Genomic DNA, 14,886 nt, shown 5'->3' with positions numbered 1-14,886 from the left:
TCAAAATTTATCTTGCAAGCAGTTTTATTTCTCTAGAAAGTTTCTAGTGGAGGTGCTCCACCAAAATGAAAAATGGAAAGACTTGGGACTGAGAGAATAGGTGATCCTCCATAAGATAAAGGAGAAGGGATCCCCAGGATGACAGTGAAGAACAATCTTGGGAGACATCTGAGAAAGCAGTTAGAATCAAGGAGCCAAGACTAGAGCAAGAGGACAGAGGGCTAGAGGAGAGAGGGATCTAACATTTTTCAAATGAAATAAAGTATAAAATATAAAATAAAATAAGACAAAGTTTAGGATCACTTGATGTATTTGATCATATTGAGAGTATTTAATACTTTAATGCAGGATTTGGTGAAGCATTAGTGATGGTACATGGAAAACAAACAGAAAAACTAGTCAATTATTCATTCTAATTAATAGTCAACTCATAACAAACTAATAGTTGGACATCTTATGTCTGTACTGTGAAAAGACTAATTAATGTAGTGTTACTAATAATGAAGAGGATATATTTAACCAACATTTGAAATATCTGTATGACTGTAGTAGGATGCTGAGATGGGCCTGGGTATAAAGCACAGAATCTTAGAAGGAGGTCAAGAGATGATGCCTTAAATTTAAAACCTAAAAGAGAACCACGTAAGTATCTTTATGTTTAGATATCTAGACTTATGTACCAAAAGCAACATCTAAAAAAGTTAAAAGTTGTTCCACATTAGAAGCAGAACAGAGAGAAAGAAGAACAGTTGCCTTGTAGTAACTAATACATTACTTTTTAAACCATACATATTTTTGTTTTGATAAAAATAAAACAAAATTTTAAATATTTATATGGTAAAGCTATAAGAAAAACAGACTGTTGAAATATTTTTTTGCCACCTATTTAAAAAATAATCTGGCATTATCTATTATAATAAAAAATACACTGCTCTGGCAGGGTGGCTCAGTTGGAACATTGCCCAGTACAAAAAAAGGTTGCAGGTTTGATTCCTGGGCAGGGCACATACCTAGGCAACTGATTGATGTTTCTCTCTCACATCAATGTTTCTCTTTCTCTAAAAATTAATAAAAACATATCCTCAGGTGAAGATTAAAAATATATATATATATGTATGTGTGTGTGTGTGTGCATATATATATACATATATATGAATATATATATATACACACTGACCCTATGACCCAGCAATTTCATATCTGATAAATTATAATGAATAAAAACACCTATACTTATGTATAAATTATAAGATTGTTTATTTTATCAGTAAGTGCAAGATATTATTTTTTTATTTCAGCAGTTTGTGGTGGGAAAACTTTGAAATAATTTAATGTCCTTCAATAGGGGAATAAATAAATTAAGGCACATTCACACTATGACACATTATATACTTATTAAACAAAGTAACTTAGATCTATGTTTATTAGCATGGAGATATGCCCATAATGCATTTCAAAATAATAAATCAAATTTACTTACGTTTACAGGTTAAAGCCAGTTTTTATAAAGGAAATCAACTCACATATATTTTGTGTTAGTTTATACAAAGAAAATGATGTAAAAATGCAACTCTTTTCAAAAGATGTAAAAAAATACAAACTATTTCTGAGGAAATAGAATTAGAGTAAACTGAAGGAAGAAAGACTATCTTTCTACATGTTTGTATTTTTTTAATTGTCAAAATAAGCAAATATTACTTCTATAATTTAAATAAATAAATAGAACACAGTCACTTCCTCTGTGTTTCTTTGTTTAATGGACTCTAGAATAGTAACGTCAGCTAACATCAGCACACTGGTGTTCAAACAGTGGAGGGGACAGAGTGACTGAGATAGATGGTTCTAGAAAAGACTTCCCAGCATACTGCTGTTATCCCACAGGTCATTCTCCAGGGCATCCAGCCCTGATATAGGGGAGAGAAACTCAGAAAAGAAAGCAGATAAAACTATATTTGTACCATATCCTTCAAAAGATTGTCACTTTTGTTAATTTTCACTGAGCAATTGCTTCTAATCTGCATCATTGCATTATCTAATTTTCCTGGAAATTACCATATGCTATCAAAAGCTCTCTCTCTCTTTTACTTTAAAAAATAAGAGAATAATTTTTTTTTAAATCAGTCCCAATTAATATTCCTGAATAACCACCAGACATGGCCAGATGCCAAACCATCCCAGCTCTTGCAGACCTACCAGCTGAATGCGGAGAATGGCCCAGTCAATCCACCAAATCATGAGAAATTAAAAGTTGCTGTTTTTTCAAGCCTTTGAGTTTTAGGGAGGATATATGAAGCAACGGAGAACTGATACAACACTCAAGGACTTGCCTCAGCAACTTTCCAGAGGAACTAAAGAAAAATGTTTTAAATATTTTGCAGCTTGTAATGATTTTATATATATATCCCAATTTATCAAGGAAACCAAATCTAGGACAACCAAGGCCACAGGATGATCATGGGCTAATCAACCACACCAGGTGATTTCAGAAGAAGTTTTGATAAATAATGGAAGGACACAGACTCCAGATGAGAACATTTCTAAAGGTTGATGGATTAAAAACCTTACTTAGTTATAAATGAATCTTAAAACTGACAACTACAATTTAAACACACTTTAAAAAAATACTCTTGGGAGAAATGAAAAACAGCAGAACAGCATCAATAACATAATATGACCCATATTCGGTGCAGAATCTGAGAGATGACGAGTCTGTGACCTAAATGAGGCAAAGTTCACCCCCAGTGCAGGGGTCCATCCACAGTACCCTGCCAATGGCATCTCCCATTGGTCCCTAGGAGCTTGCTACTTCATACACCAGCCTGTTATATATTGAGCAGGGCTAATTTTGAACAATTTTTTATTATACTAATCAAATTCTGACTCACTGCGACCTCCACCAAAAGTTTCTATCTATGGATTAAAAGTAAATGTACTATTTCCTCCAAATGATTTTACCAATAAAACTGCTAATAGTTAATAATAATTTCTTATGTCTATGATTTTGAAGGAGATTAGAGTCTAGTTTTCTCTTCTGTAATGTCCTTTACATTTGTTTTAACAACAGGGCTATGCGGGCCCCATAAAATGAGTTGGAACATATACTCTTCTCCTTCTGGTATTATGTTTTCTTTAAGTGTTTGAATTCTCCTGTGAAGCTATCTTGGCATGAAATTCTCTTTGTGGGAAACTGTTTGAGGGTAATTTTATTTATTTTTAATCGACATAGGACATTTCAATATTTTCATTTCTTCTTGAATCAGATTTAGTCGTTTCTGTCTGTCAAGGAATTAGCTTCATCCTAAAATTTCTATTTTGTTTCTCAAAATATTGTGCAATTTCCTCTGTGATGTTCTTCTTGGTTCACAGATTATTTGAAAATATATTAACTTTGAAATGTTTTCAGGGAAGTTTTCAGGTTTGTTATAACTTAATTTTAATTTAATATAATTTTGGCAGCAAACATATTTCATATAACTTCAATAATTCCTTATGATATGGCATATGGTCATCGTGATGAATAGTCCATCTGGCATTGAAAATTATATATATTTTAACTTCACTGAGTATATCCTAAATGTCAAGTAAACATCAAATACAAAATGGTAGGTTTAAGAACAAAAATGTCAATAATTACAAATGTAAATGTACTAAACATCTCAATTATAAAGCAAAGATTTTCAAGCTAGATTTAAAAAAGGTATAGGTTATTTACAAGACACATTTTAAACATACAGATACAAATAGTTTAAAATACTAAACATAAAGAAACCTTAATGGCTATATAGAATTCAAGATGAAGGGTATTACTAGTATTACTAGAGATAAAGAGGACCCAGTGACAGAGTTCCCAATGACATGGAAAGAAAAGTTTATAGAACTAGAAGGAGATAAGACAGATACAATAAAGAAACCCAAAATATACATATAATTTTCAAAGCCATATGGAATATTTATTAAGATAGTGTTCAAATCGTTCATACACTTACTCGTTAATTTTGCTCTAAAAAGCTAACAGTTGGGTGGAACCAGAGCTGACATGGACAGACAGAGGTATCATCAGCTGTCAGACCACCAGCAACATTCTGTGACTTGGCAGCATCTTGAACAGAGCACTGGCGCTGCAGAATGAGCAGCCTTTAGCTTTCTTCCCTCAAGCTGATGGGATCCAGTACTGACCCCTTGAAAATTAGTAAGCCTCTGGGGTTATGGATTTATCACTGGTGGTGGTGGGGGAGGGGCAATAAGAAAGAAGGGAATGAAGGAGGGAGGGAAAGAGTGAGACAGACAGACAGAAAGAGGGTGAAGAGAGAAATAAATATAAGGGCATCAGTAACCAATAATAAGTAGGACTTCGGGGAAATAATAGGTGAAGGACTTCATAAAATGTTGTTAAATGTTTTGAAAACAAATCTCCTTCACTCCTCTAAAATATTTAGTTTGCTTTTATGTACTTTATTAAACGTGGGGTGGGTGTCCCCTTGAACATAACACATTGCTGCAACTGGTCCTGAGAGAAAAGGGACCAATCCAGGCAATATCCATTCTTAAGAGAGTGCACTCAGGGAGGTCTGATCCACGCACATGCAGGGGTCGGGTGGAGGGCTACGGGGAGCAAGTGGGGGTCATCTGTAATACTGTCAACAACAAAAGATAAATTTAAAAGAATATGAAAAAGTTACCAGACATAGAGCTCAATGTTAACGCTGAAATAAATTTAAAAATTCATTAGAATTAATAGCCAGGTACAAAGTTTGGCTTCAATTCTTACCTTTTTTTTTTTCATTTTGTTAATAACATAGACTGACACACATTAAGTATTTTTGAATGACAAACGTCCTTACATGATTTGGATTCTGGTGATGGTGGAGAAATATTAGACACAGCAAGGTCACTTTTTGACTTTTTTGGCTTCTTTGCATTTAATTGCCAAGGCTTATCATAGCTTCTGAAATCCCTTCTTGTTCCTTTATGTTCTGTTAAAACAAACAAACAAAATATATATATACAAATATATGCTAATAATAAGTGATATCAAGATTCATAAAAAACTAAATTCATGAGTTCATTAGATATACTCAGCAAAACCTATAGGTCACTTTATATTAAAAATATTGCAAATATCCAAAAGCATTTCTTGCTTAATTTCCCCTGTAAATTTCAGTTATCAATTTGATATTACTCAATTTGTATAGTAACATGAATAAGATCATTTTAAACTGGAATTATTTGCAAGGTTTTTTAAGGCATGGATTACCATTACTTAAAATAACATTATTTAAATGTTGCCATAGAAGAAAGCATTGTATTCCGTTGACAATAAAAGCCACTACACATTTAAGTAAAATTTACTGATGTTAGCTTATCCATTATTTACAATGACACATAAAACTGACATTCACCTAAATCTCTTCTATAGGTTCACATTGTTTTCTACTTTTCTCTTTTTTAAAAACAAAAAATATGTTTTTAATGATATTTTAGAGAAAGAGGAAGGGAGCGGGAGGTGGGAGAGACAGAAACAGTGATGTGAGAGAGATACATCCGCTGGCTGCCTCCTGCATGCCCTCTACTGGGGATTGAGCCCACAACCTGGTATGTGCCCTGACTGGGAATTAAACCAGTAACCTCTTGGTGCGTGGGATGACAGCCAACCAACTAAGCTACACCAGACAAGGCCTACTTCTCTCTTTAAGAAAGATTAATTCAACCAACTTTGTTGAAAGTTATAGTTTCTGTTCAAAGGTGGTCAATGTCATAACAATTCCCAAATTAAATAATCTTTTCCAGAGTTCATCCCTCTTGGCTTCTTTACCAAGCATTTCATCTTTTTTAGACAGACTTAACTTTGCATCCCATTAACCTGAGTACTCCTTTTCTGTCTCATTTGTTGCTTCCTTATCTTCCTCTTTCATCTAGGTGGCATTCTTTAGGGTTTCCTTCTGTCTTCTTGTTTAAATTTACAAGTTTTCAAATCATCCTAGCTTTATGAATGACTCATACATCTTTCTCTGGCCGTTCATTTATAAATACCAAGTAGACATCATGAGACTCCTCTGATGCTCATGTTCAAGCTGTACTGAACTAGGTGTCGACCAGGTTTTCCACCTCCAATATTCCATTAAATACCAAAAGAGGTATAAATATTCTAAAACACTAGAAACTGAAATATTAGTCAGAACCCAGGAAGTATTTCTATAGATAGGATTAAGACAAAAGATAGACAAATCAGAAAGATACTGGAGGATTTCAAAACATCCACATTCCTTGCCCCTATCTCAGAGTTCTCTCCTTATTCATAATCTCTCAGAATTTTTCTTCCTGCATCCATCCTAGCAACAAATTTTTTTCTAATTCAATATGGGTAAAGGAATAACAAATACTGTGGATAATATTGCATCTCATGATACAAAGAAAAGCTAAAAGAAATCGGAGAGAAAAAAATACATTGGATTTTGTGGCTTTTTAAATTCTTGACTACTGGCAAGGGAAAAAAATCACATTAATTTAAATAATCTAGTAATAATATTGCTCTTATTTAGTTGTTTGAGAAGAGGTATGAGACAGAAATTCACTCATCATCTTAGCAGAGACCCATGGGATTCAACTGATACTGGAAATTTTATTCGCAGCTATGATTTCACTTGTCTCTCTACTAATTTTAAAAAGGATTCAAAAAATTCCAAGCTTTATGGTGAGAGGACAAATTGGAATCCATCTATACCTTTATTGACAAACCTTAAGTTAGATAAACACTCCTCATTTATATTTGAATAAACAAAAATATATGATTTTAAGAAAATAATTCAATGTACAAAGCAAGAATATAACATTCAAGATACAAAGGAAACTGATAATTTTTTTAACAAAAGATTCATTATTGAAAACGTTCAAATTTTAGAATGTGGCTAATGTCAATAAAAATAAAAGAAAATGTATTTTATGAACCAAAAAGAAATGAGAGAGGAGACAGGCTAACTAACCTACAATAAAAATATTATTGCAGACACAGAAATACTGATAGGAAGCAGAAATACAGTACAAATGTTTAAATTTGTGTTCAAAGCCAGAAAGAGAAAGCTGATACTGGAGAAAATTGAATCAGTGACACAGAGAACACATTCACAGATAAATCTCCCTAGAAGTTAGTCTATAACGAAAGGCAAATACCCCGTAAAGTGAAATGAGAGGAAGTGACAACAGTATTTGCACACACTTGATTTCCCTTAAAAAGAAATCACTGCTGGTGGGAATGCAGACTGGTGCAACCACTGTGGAAAACAATATGGTGTTACCTCAAAAAATTAAAAATTGAACTTCCATTTGACCCAGTGATCCCACTTCTAGGAATATACCCTTAGAAACCTGAAACACCAATCAGGAAGAATATATGTACCCTCATGTTCATAGCAGCACTATTTACAATAGCTAAGATCTGGAAACAGCCCAAGTGTCCATCAGTAGACGAATGGATAAAAAAGCTGTGGTACATATACACAATGGAGTACTATGCAGTGGTAAGAAAGAAAGATCTCTTATCCTTTGAGATGACACGGAGGGACCTGGAAAGTATTATCCTAAGTGAAATAAGCCAAGCAGAAAAAGACAAATACCACACGATCTCACTTATATACGGAATATAATGAACATAACAGTCTGAGGAATACGGTAGACCCAGAAACATGGAAGTAGGGCACAGACTGACATCCCTCAGAAGAGGGGGTGGGAAGGTGGGAAGAGATAAACCACAGAACTTACATGCATGTATGCATGATCAATGGACTTAGACAACTAAGCCGGGGACGGGGTGGGGGTGGGGTGAGGAGGGGGGTGCCAATGGGGTAAAAAAGGTAAAATATCTGTAACAAAAAAATAAATAAAAAATTTAAAAAAAAAAAAGAAATCAAAACAATTATAATAGAAGAAACAACTAAGCACATAAACAGGAAACTGTTCTAGGCTTAAGACCTCCATTTGCCGATTGAAAGGATTCAGTGAATACAAGGAAAAGTTTAAAAAAGAGAGAAAGACACTTAGATGTATTCCCAGTAAATTTCTGAGCATCAAAAACAAAGAGAAAGCAACTCCCATCAGTGTTTACAACGAATAATTAGAATACCCAAAAAAGAATGAAAGTAAGACTGCTTTCAGGTTTGTCCTGGACAATGTTAATTTATAAACTTTTGAAAAGATGTTGTGTCCTAAGTTGCTAGATATACTTAAAGGCCATAGGAGGACATTTTAAGTTATTTTCAAAAAGTATCACACCCATATACTTTGAACATTGAGATATTTTTCTAGCTAATTGGAATATATGCCAGAAGAAACCATTCAAAATTGCAGTCAAGGTTTAAACTGGCCTTATTGACTGTCATCTGAACTAAAATTTCTACAGTTATTCATACTCAAAAATTATTCTGTGCTCCCCTTCTCCCTTTTGTCATACTCTGCCCTCCAAAATGTTTCCACTTCACCTTCTGGAACATACATTTCACGGTAAACAAACACTCTCCTGTTCTCAATCCCCTCACGTCTTCAGAGACACCTCATTCCCCCCGTGAGAGCACCCCGTGCTCCGCCGCTTCTGGCGTGGAGGGTGTTCATTGCTCCACGTGGGACTCACCACAGGCTGGGTCTCCCTGGTCCATCAGTGTTAAGCTGGAAGTCCCTACTGCCTTGCGGTTAATGCTGCCTGTGTCCACCACTCAACACTCTTCATTACTGCCATCGTTCTGCCGCTGATTATGCTCGAAGCCCTACTCTCAATATTGGCACAGTCTCCCTTGACCTTTCAACAACTTGGATGAAACCCTGGTGACATCTTAATCATTAAGCCTTAGATTTCTTTGTCATCCTCAGCTTTAAAAAGCTTCCCCTCCCTGATCCTTAAGACAGTCCCAAACGAAGGCCACCCACAGGACTTCTCTTTATCTGGAATCATTCCACCTCAAAAGGCTCACATAGCACAGCCTGCCGTCCTGTGCCTCTCACATTTCACTGCCCCTACACGCGCTGGCCTCCTAAACGTCCTCAGCTCTGCTTTGCTTTTCACGTCTAGCCCTTTTCCTGTCCTTGCTCACTTCCCTCTCACACCAGGCCACATGCTTCAGTGCCTTACACAATTTTCACACAAAGGTCTTCAACTCGTTTGCAAAACTCTCCTTCCACCCTCCACCTTCACAGTGGCACAACCACAATTCTCGGTCAGTCCCTCCAACTCTTTTCTCTGCTCCCCTCCCAGTACTTCTGGGCACTGAAAAATCATAATCTTACTAATGGTTTCCATGATGAATTCATTATATCTTCAACTTAAAATAGGACACAGAACTCCCTATAGTCTTTTTTTATTCTCCTTTTACCATTCTTTTTCCTTTCCCTTGATGATTTTTCACAATTGGCATCACTCACTGCAGTGTTCCCTATCCAGTCGCCAACCCTTTTGTCCTCACTGAACAACCTCACTTCTCAATCAACAGACAGAATTTTAGGTATCAGAAATGACCTCACACTGGCCTTCTCCCAGTCCACCTCTTATTCAATCTATTAACATAACCACAACTTCTTCCATTCTTTTACTCCCATGGTTTTAATGATTTTGTGTGTGATATGAATGCCTCATCTATGACTCCTGCCTTGACCCATCCCAAAAGTTTTAGACTCATATCTGCCAGATGGAATTATCTACTAATATGCCCACAAGAAGTTCAAAGTCATCAGCGGGAACAAGACTTATTGTCATTCATAAACTTAGTCCTCTTAGTAAACTGGGAGCTATAATAATATCTACCCCTCCTTCACCCTCTCTAAGCAATGTGTCATTAAGCACTTGTGCCAGTCAGAATTCTAAGGTGATCCCCAGGATCTCTGATCCCTAATGTTATATCTTATGTAATTCCCTCCCCTTGAATGTAGATAGGATCTTTGACTACTTCAAACCAATAGAATATGGCAATGATAGGATTCCAATGGTATGATTATGTTATGTTACATAGGACTCCGTCTTATTAAACTTGAATGAGAGAAATTCCCTTGCTGCTTTTAAAGAAGTTAGCTGCCCTAAAGTGAGAGAGGCATGTGGCAAAGAACTGCAGGTTGCATCAAGGAGTTAGTTGAGAGCAACTCTGGATTGAAATCCAGCAAGAAACAGGGACCCCAGTCATACAGCTACAAGGAAATTAATCCTGCCAATAACCTGAATGTGTTTGCAAGACGGTTATTCTGTCTTATTCCACACTCCAGATGTGAATGTAGCCCAGCCAATATCTTGATTTTCAGGCTTCTGAGATTAAACAAAATATCTACTTAGGCCATACAGATTTATGACCCATGGAAACTGTGAGATACTAAACATATGCTGATTAAAGCTGCAGAGTTTAATACACTACTGCCTCTTTAGATACTATAATTTATAAGTATAGGCTCATATGAGCTTCACTGGGATCACAGATGTTCAACTGGTCTGCCTTAACATGATGAGTGCCTTCTTTGTACCTACAAACCAGAGTCCATGCCTATATACCCAATCTACTCAGAGCCTAAACCCAAGAAAATGAGGCCAGGAAAAATCAAGAGTTCCCTCCTTTGTACACCATAAGCTCATATCTTAGTTTCCTACATGATGCAGATAACTTCCATATGGATAACTGACATCAGAGATGTCTACATTCCTCAAGGAATCCCCTAAACCAGAGGTTCTCAACCTTCCTAAAGTTGCAACCGTTTAATACAGTTCCTCATGTTGTGGTGACCGCCAACCATAAAATTATTTTTGTTGCTACTTCATAACTGTAATTTTGCTACTGTTATGTCTTAGGTGACCCCTGTAAAAGGGTCGTTGGACCCCCAAAGAGGTCGCTACCCACAGGTTGAGAACCGCTGCTAAACCCTATGTACTTTAGTGTGGTTTTGAGACATGGTCTCAAGAAGCTATCCACATGAGAATACAACCAAGAAGACCAAAATCCGTGCAAGGGATCACTAGAGCATGAAGCGGATGGAAGAAGTGAGGGTATCATTCCAGGAAAGTTTTGGAGACCTGGCAGTCAGATTCCCATGAGAATCTGGCAAGGAGCTGGCACTGAAGCAACAAGCATGGAGGGATTTGATTATGAAAACAAATGCCAAACCAACGGACCGGTGTGTAGAAGGAGAAAAGTTGTCTTCTAAGCAAAGATGGAAGCTCAATCTACCCAGTTCAATCTACCAGTGCTTCCTGGGACAATGAGCCTCCTGCCTCATGGCAAAGTTGGTTCCCAGTGTCCAGAGTAAATGAATCTTCCTAAGGTTGAAGCTACTACACAGATAAAATTGAGGCTTGGAGAACAGAGAATAAACATCAGTTTGGGCAACAAGACAGGTAACTTTGTAGAGATCTATTGTTTACTTTTCTACAGATGAGCTACAAGCATTTAATTCAAATTCTTCATAAAAAGAAAAAAGAGCTTGGAATAATTATCTTGAATTCATATAAAATAAAATCTTACTTCCATAAAATTTGATACACAAATTCTCACATTTTGAAGCATAATGAATAACAATATATTCAAATTCAAGAATATTTTATGACAAATTGTAGCTATGGGTAAAGTTACAGATTAATACATGAAACCCTAGGTAACCATCTAGAGTTATCTTAAAATCAGAAAGAATTTTGTAAAATTTTATATTAAATGTACCAAAATTAACTATAAAATAGACTGTTTCATTTACCCGATGTTTCACTTTCTGCCCAGAGAGCTGCAGATCCAGATAAAGTTCTCTGAAGCTGTCCGCGGTTCCCTTGTTTAGACTGAAGATGCTCAATGAGAAATGGGATTGGCTGGTCTGGTGTCTCAGTTATCAGTTTGGTCATTAATTCCTGAAGGCAGAATATAGAATACATTTACATCTAACAATGATAACGAACGCTTACTTAGCACTAATTATTGCCAGTCACTGTTCTAACTGCTTTATATACAGCAACTAATTTAACCCCAATAGCAATCTCTTCAGGCAGGTACATGTTACTGTCCTCACTTTGAGGAAATTGAAGTTCAGAAAGGTAAGTTGTCTATTTACACAGCTAACACATGGAAAAGACAGATTTATTTATTTATTTATTTATTTATTTATTTATTTATTTTTATTATTCTACTTGGCCAAAGACATACTAGAAATTAAACTCCTTTTTAAAGTATAGTGTAAGAATTTGACCTTCAGATGACCATTTTGAGAGATGCCATTATAAACTCAACTCTTGATAAGCCTCACCATATACCTTATATACCAATATTTTTTTCTTCCCAGCCATATATAAATATTCCAAAATGAAGACAATTTCAATGGAATGGAATAAACAAGTAACAAGTCATAGAATCACAGAAACCAAACTGTCTTAAACTGGCCTCCGAACAATATAGAATTTCTTTTCTCCAAAAGCCCTGATGGGTATTCATTCTTTGGACTTTTTTTAACCAGTTAAGCAATGGAAATGTCTCTACATGTCAGTCAGGCTGTTCCATTTTTGGACAGTTCAAATGATACCTTCAACTGGGCAGAAATCTAAGAGGAATACCTCCATGTTTATTTTTTTTTCCTATTGGAAACAACAAAGAGCAAGCCCCAATGTGAGGCCAGTTAGAACCCCTCGGTGGTTCTCACACGAACTGCTGCCAACCTACGGGGACGTCGTTTTGTACTGTGTGACGGGGTCTGTGTGACATTGCACGCACCACTTTACATTCACATCGGTCACATTTCATCTTGTTGGGTTTAGTGCATAATTTTAGTCTGTCAATTATCATTGCAAGTTCAGAATTTGTGAGAGACGGTGGTTCTTGTGAGTAGGCCAATCAGATACCCAAGGGCTAACAGAAGGGATGCTGGAAATTTCCCCTCCCATTGTCTTTTGTGTGGGCACCTATTTGCTTGCCTTGAAGGCTCCTCTCTCAGATGTTGAGATGGCTGGCTTGTTCTCATTTGTCTGTAGTGATACCTTCTTAGATATCAAACTCCACAAATCTTTACCACTTCTTTATTTTATTTTCTCCACATCATTTAGCACTCTCCAGATTCATCTCATTTAATATTTGCTCATCTGTTTGTGTCTGTGTCTACTCCTCCTTAATTGGCACTAAGAGCAAGGACTGCCTGGTTTGATCTATACTCTCTCCCTAGGGCCTGGAAGTCCACTGCTCATAGGTGGTGTTGACTGACTGACTGACTGACTGACTGCTTAGCTTACTGCCCACAGGTAAATATTAGTTATTAAAGTGACCTACTGTCCTAATAAACAATATTTCAAATATTCACGGACTCCTTAACCTGGCAAAATATACTCTTCTAACCTCTTACACAAGCAACTGCTGTCATGCTATTTCAGGGATATTAATTGACACACAGATTTGTCTGAGGAGAGGCTAAATGGATGTGTAGATGACAAGATTCCAGTGTGATTGCAAAGACAGAAAACAACTCAAGGTATCTAAAAAATGTACAGATTAAACTTAGAATTGGAAGTAAAAGTGGTATAATTGTAATTAACCTGGTTTATTAATAACTGGAAAGGAGCAAATGGAAGGCCAAATTTTATAGGCATTTTTACAGCTCTGCCAAGAAGCTACAGTTAAACACTTCCCAGGAAGCCCCTGGTCTATTCCCCCAGATCGCTGGGGGAAGGGACTGGACAGGAGAAGAATAGATGCATGCCTAGCAAAGTCTGGGTGACATAGGGAAGATACTCACCTGTCAGTCACACCTGGGAACAGGTCTTAGGCCAGAGTAGGCATGACCACTGCAAGTGCAGGAAGATTTGAGCTATAGAAGCTCCTAAACAAAGGAGTTCCCTCTCTTGGTTCTCTTGGGACTCTTGTTGCAGGAAGTATGCATGCTCGACTCCCCTGCACTTGCTCACATGGCTCACATCCATGTGGACCCCACACAATGGACTGATGGACTGCAACTAGCCTGATGCTATACCAAACACAGCTCCACCACGAAGCAGAAACTCTGGACACTGGCTTTGCTTCCAGCTCTGCTGTATTTCCAGTTGCACATCTCCCAGAACTGGATTAAGGGGAATAGGACTTTGCAAAGCAAAGGCTGCAATTCCACACAAATAAAGCTTTCTACTACATCTCATTCCCCCGAGGGGAACTCTAAAATTCTTATTCCAGCAGCACCCCAAGGACCTTACTCTCACTACCAATGGAGAAAGACTATCCATGCAATTTCCAATAACAAAAGGAGCAAAGGAATTCTACCATAAATATACCATGAAGCAAAATATAAGGCAAATGTAATACCTTTTAATATTCTGAAAATAAGGTAAGCAAACAACCAGTTGATACAGTCTTCTTTATTTATGTTAGTTAAAATATGAATTTTTTTAGTTATAACCTCTTTCACAAATGAGGTCATTCCCCTGTTGTGGTAAAGCAATGCAGGGTTCAATTAAACCACAGTTATAGATCAGTGTAATGCAATTTAAAATATTTTAGATCTTGCTTGTGTAGAAGATGTGCTATATCCTATTTGAAGTCATTGAACATTACAAAATCTATGAAAAAATAGAAGAAAAGATAAACAGAAGGACCTACTAGATGGCTCTTGTCATAGAAGGCCTGGTCACTCAGATAAAGCTCATTAGATCAGATAACAGTTTTAAAGCCACAGCAATTTCTATCCTGAAATGTCTGAAAATCTCATGCACTTTTTTTTCAGTCTTTCAAATGGGATGGAAAGTTTCTGTGGGTATGCGTTTTCTTTTAAAATAAAATGAAGCATTCCTATCTTGTCTTGAGCAGATAGCTCATACAGTCATAATAAACCAAGTAATCACTGTTAAATTTTTTTATCATCAGTCTAGAAACTAATTTTGGATATCTTTATATTCCATTAATGAATATATGA

General features: G+C 36.4%; 1 protein-coding gene across 1 annotated transcript in view; it reads right to left on the bottom strand.

The window, feature by feature from the left end:
* Positions 1 to 14,886, bottom strand: part of CUNH8orf34 (chromosome unknown C8orf34 homolog) — a 118,573-nt gene that overhangs the window by 37,743 nt on the left and 65,944 nt on the right. The window contains 2 exon segments of the mRNA XM_036264227.1: positions 4,842 to 4,973; positions 11,707 to 11,854. Coding sequence (XP_036120120.1) covers positions 4,842 to 4,973; positions 11,707 to 11,854 — 280 coding nt within the window.

The sequence above is a fragment of the Molossus molossus genome, unplaced genomic scaffold (genome assembly GCF_014108415.1).
Source record: "Molossus molossus isolate mMolMol1 unplaced genomic scaffold, mMolMol1.p scaffold_m16_p_16, whole genome shotgun sequence".
NCBI lineage: Eukaryota > Metazoa > Chordata > Mammalia > Chiroptera > Molossidae > Molossus > Molossus molossus.
This window is presented reverse-complemented; position numbering and strand designations above follow the sequence as displayed.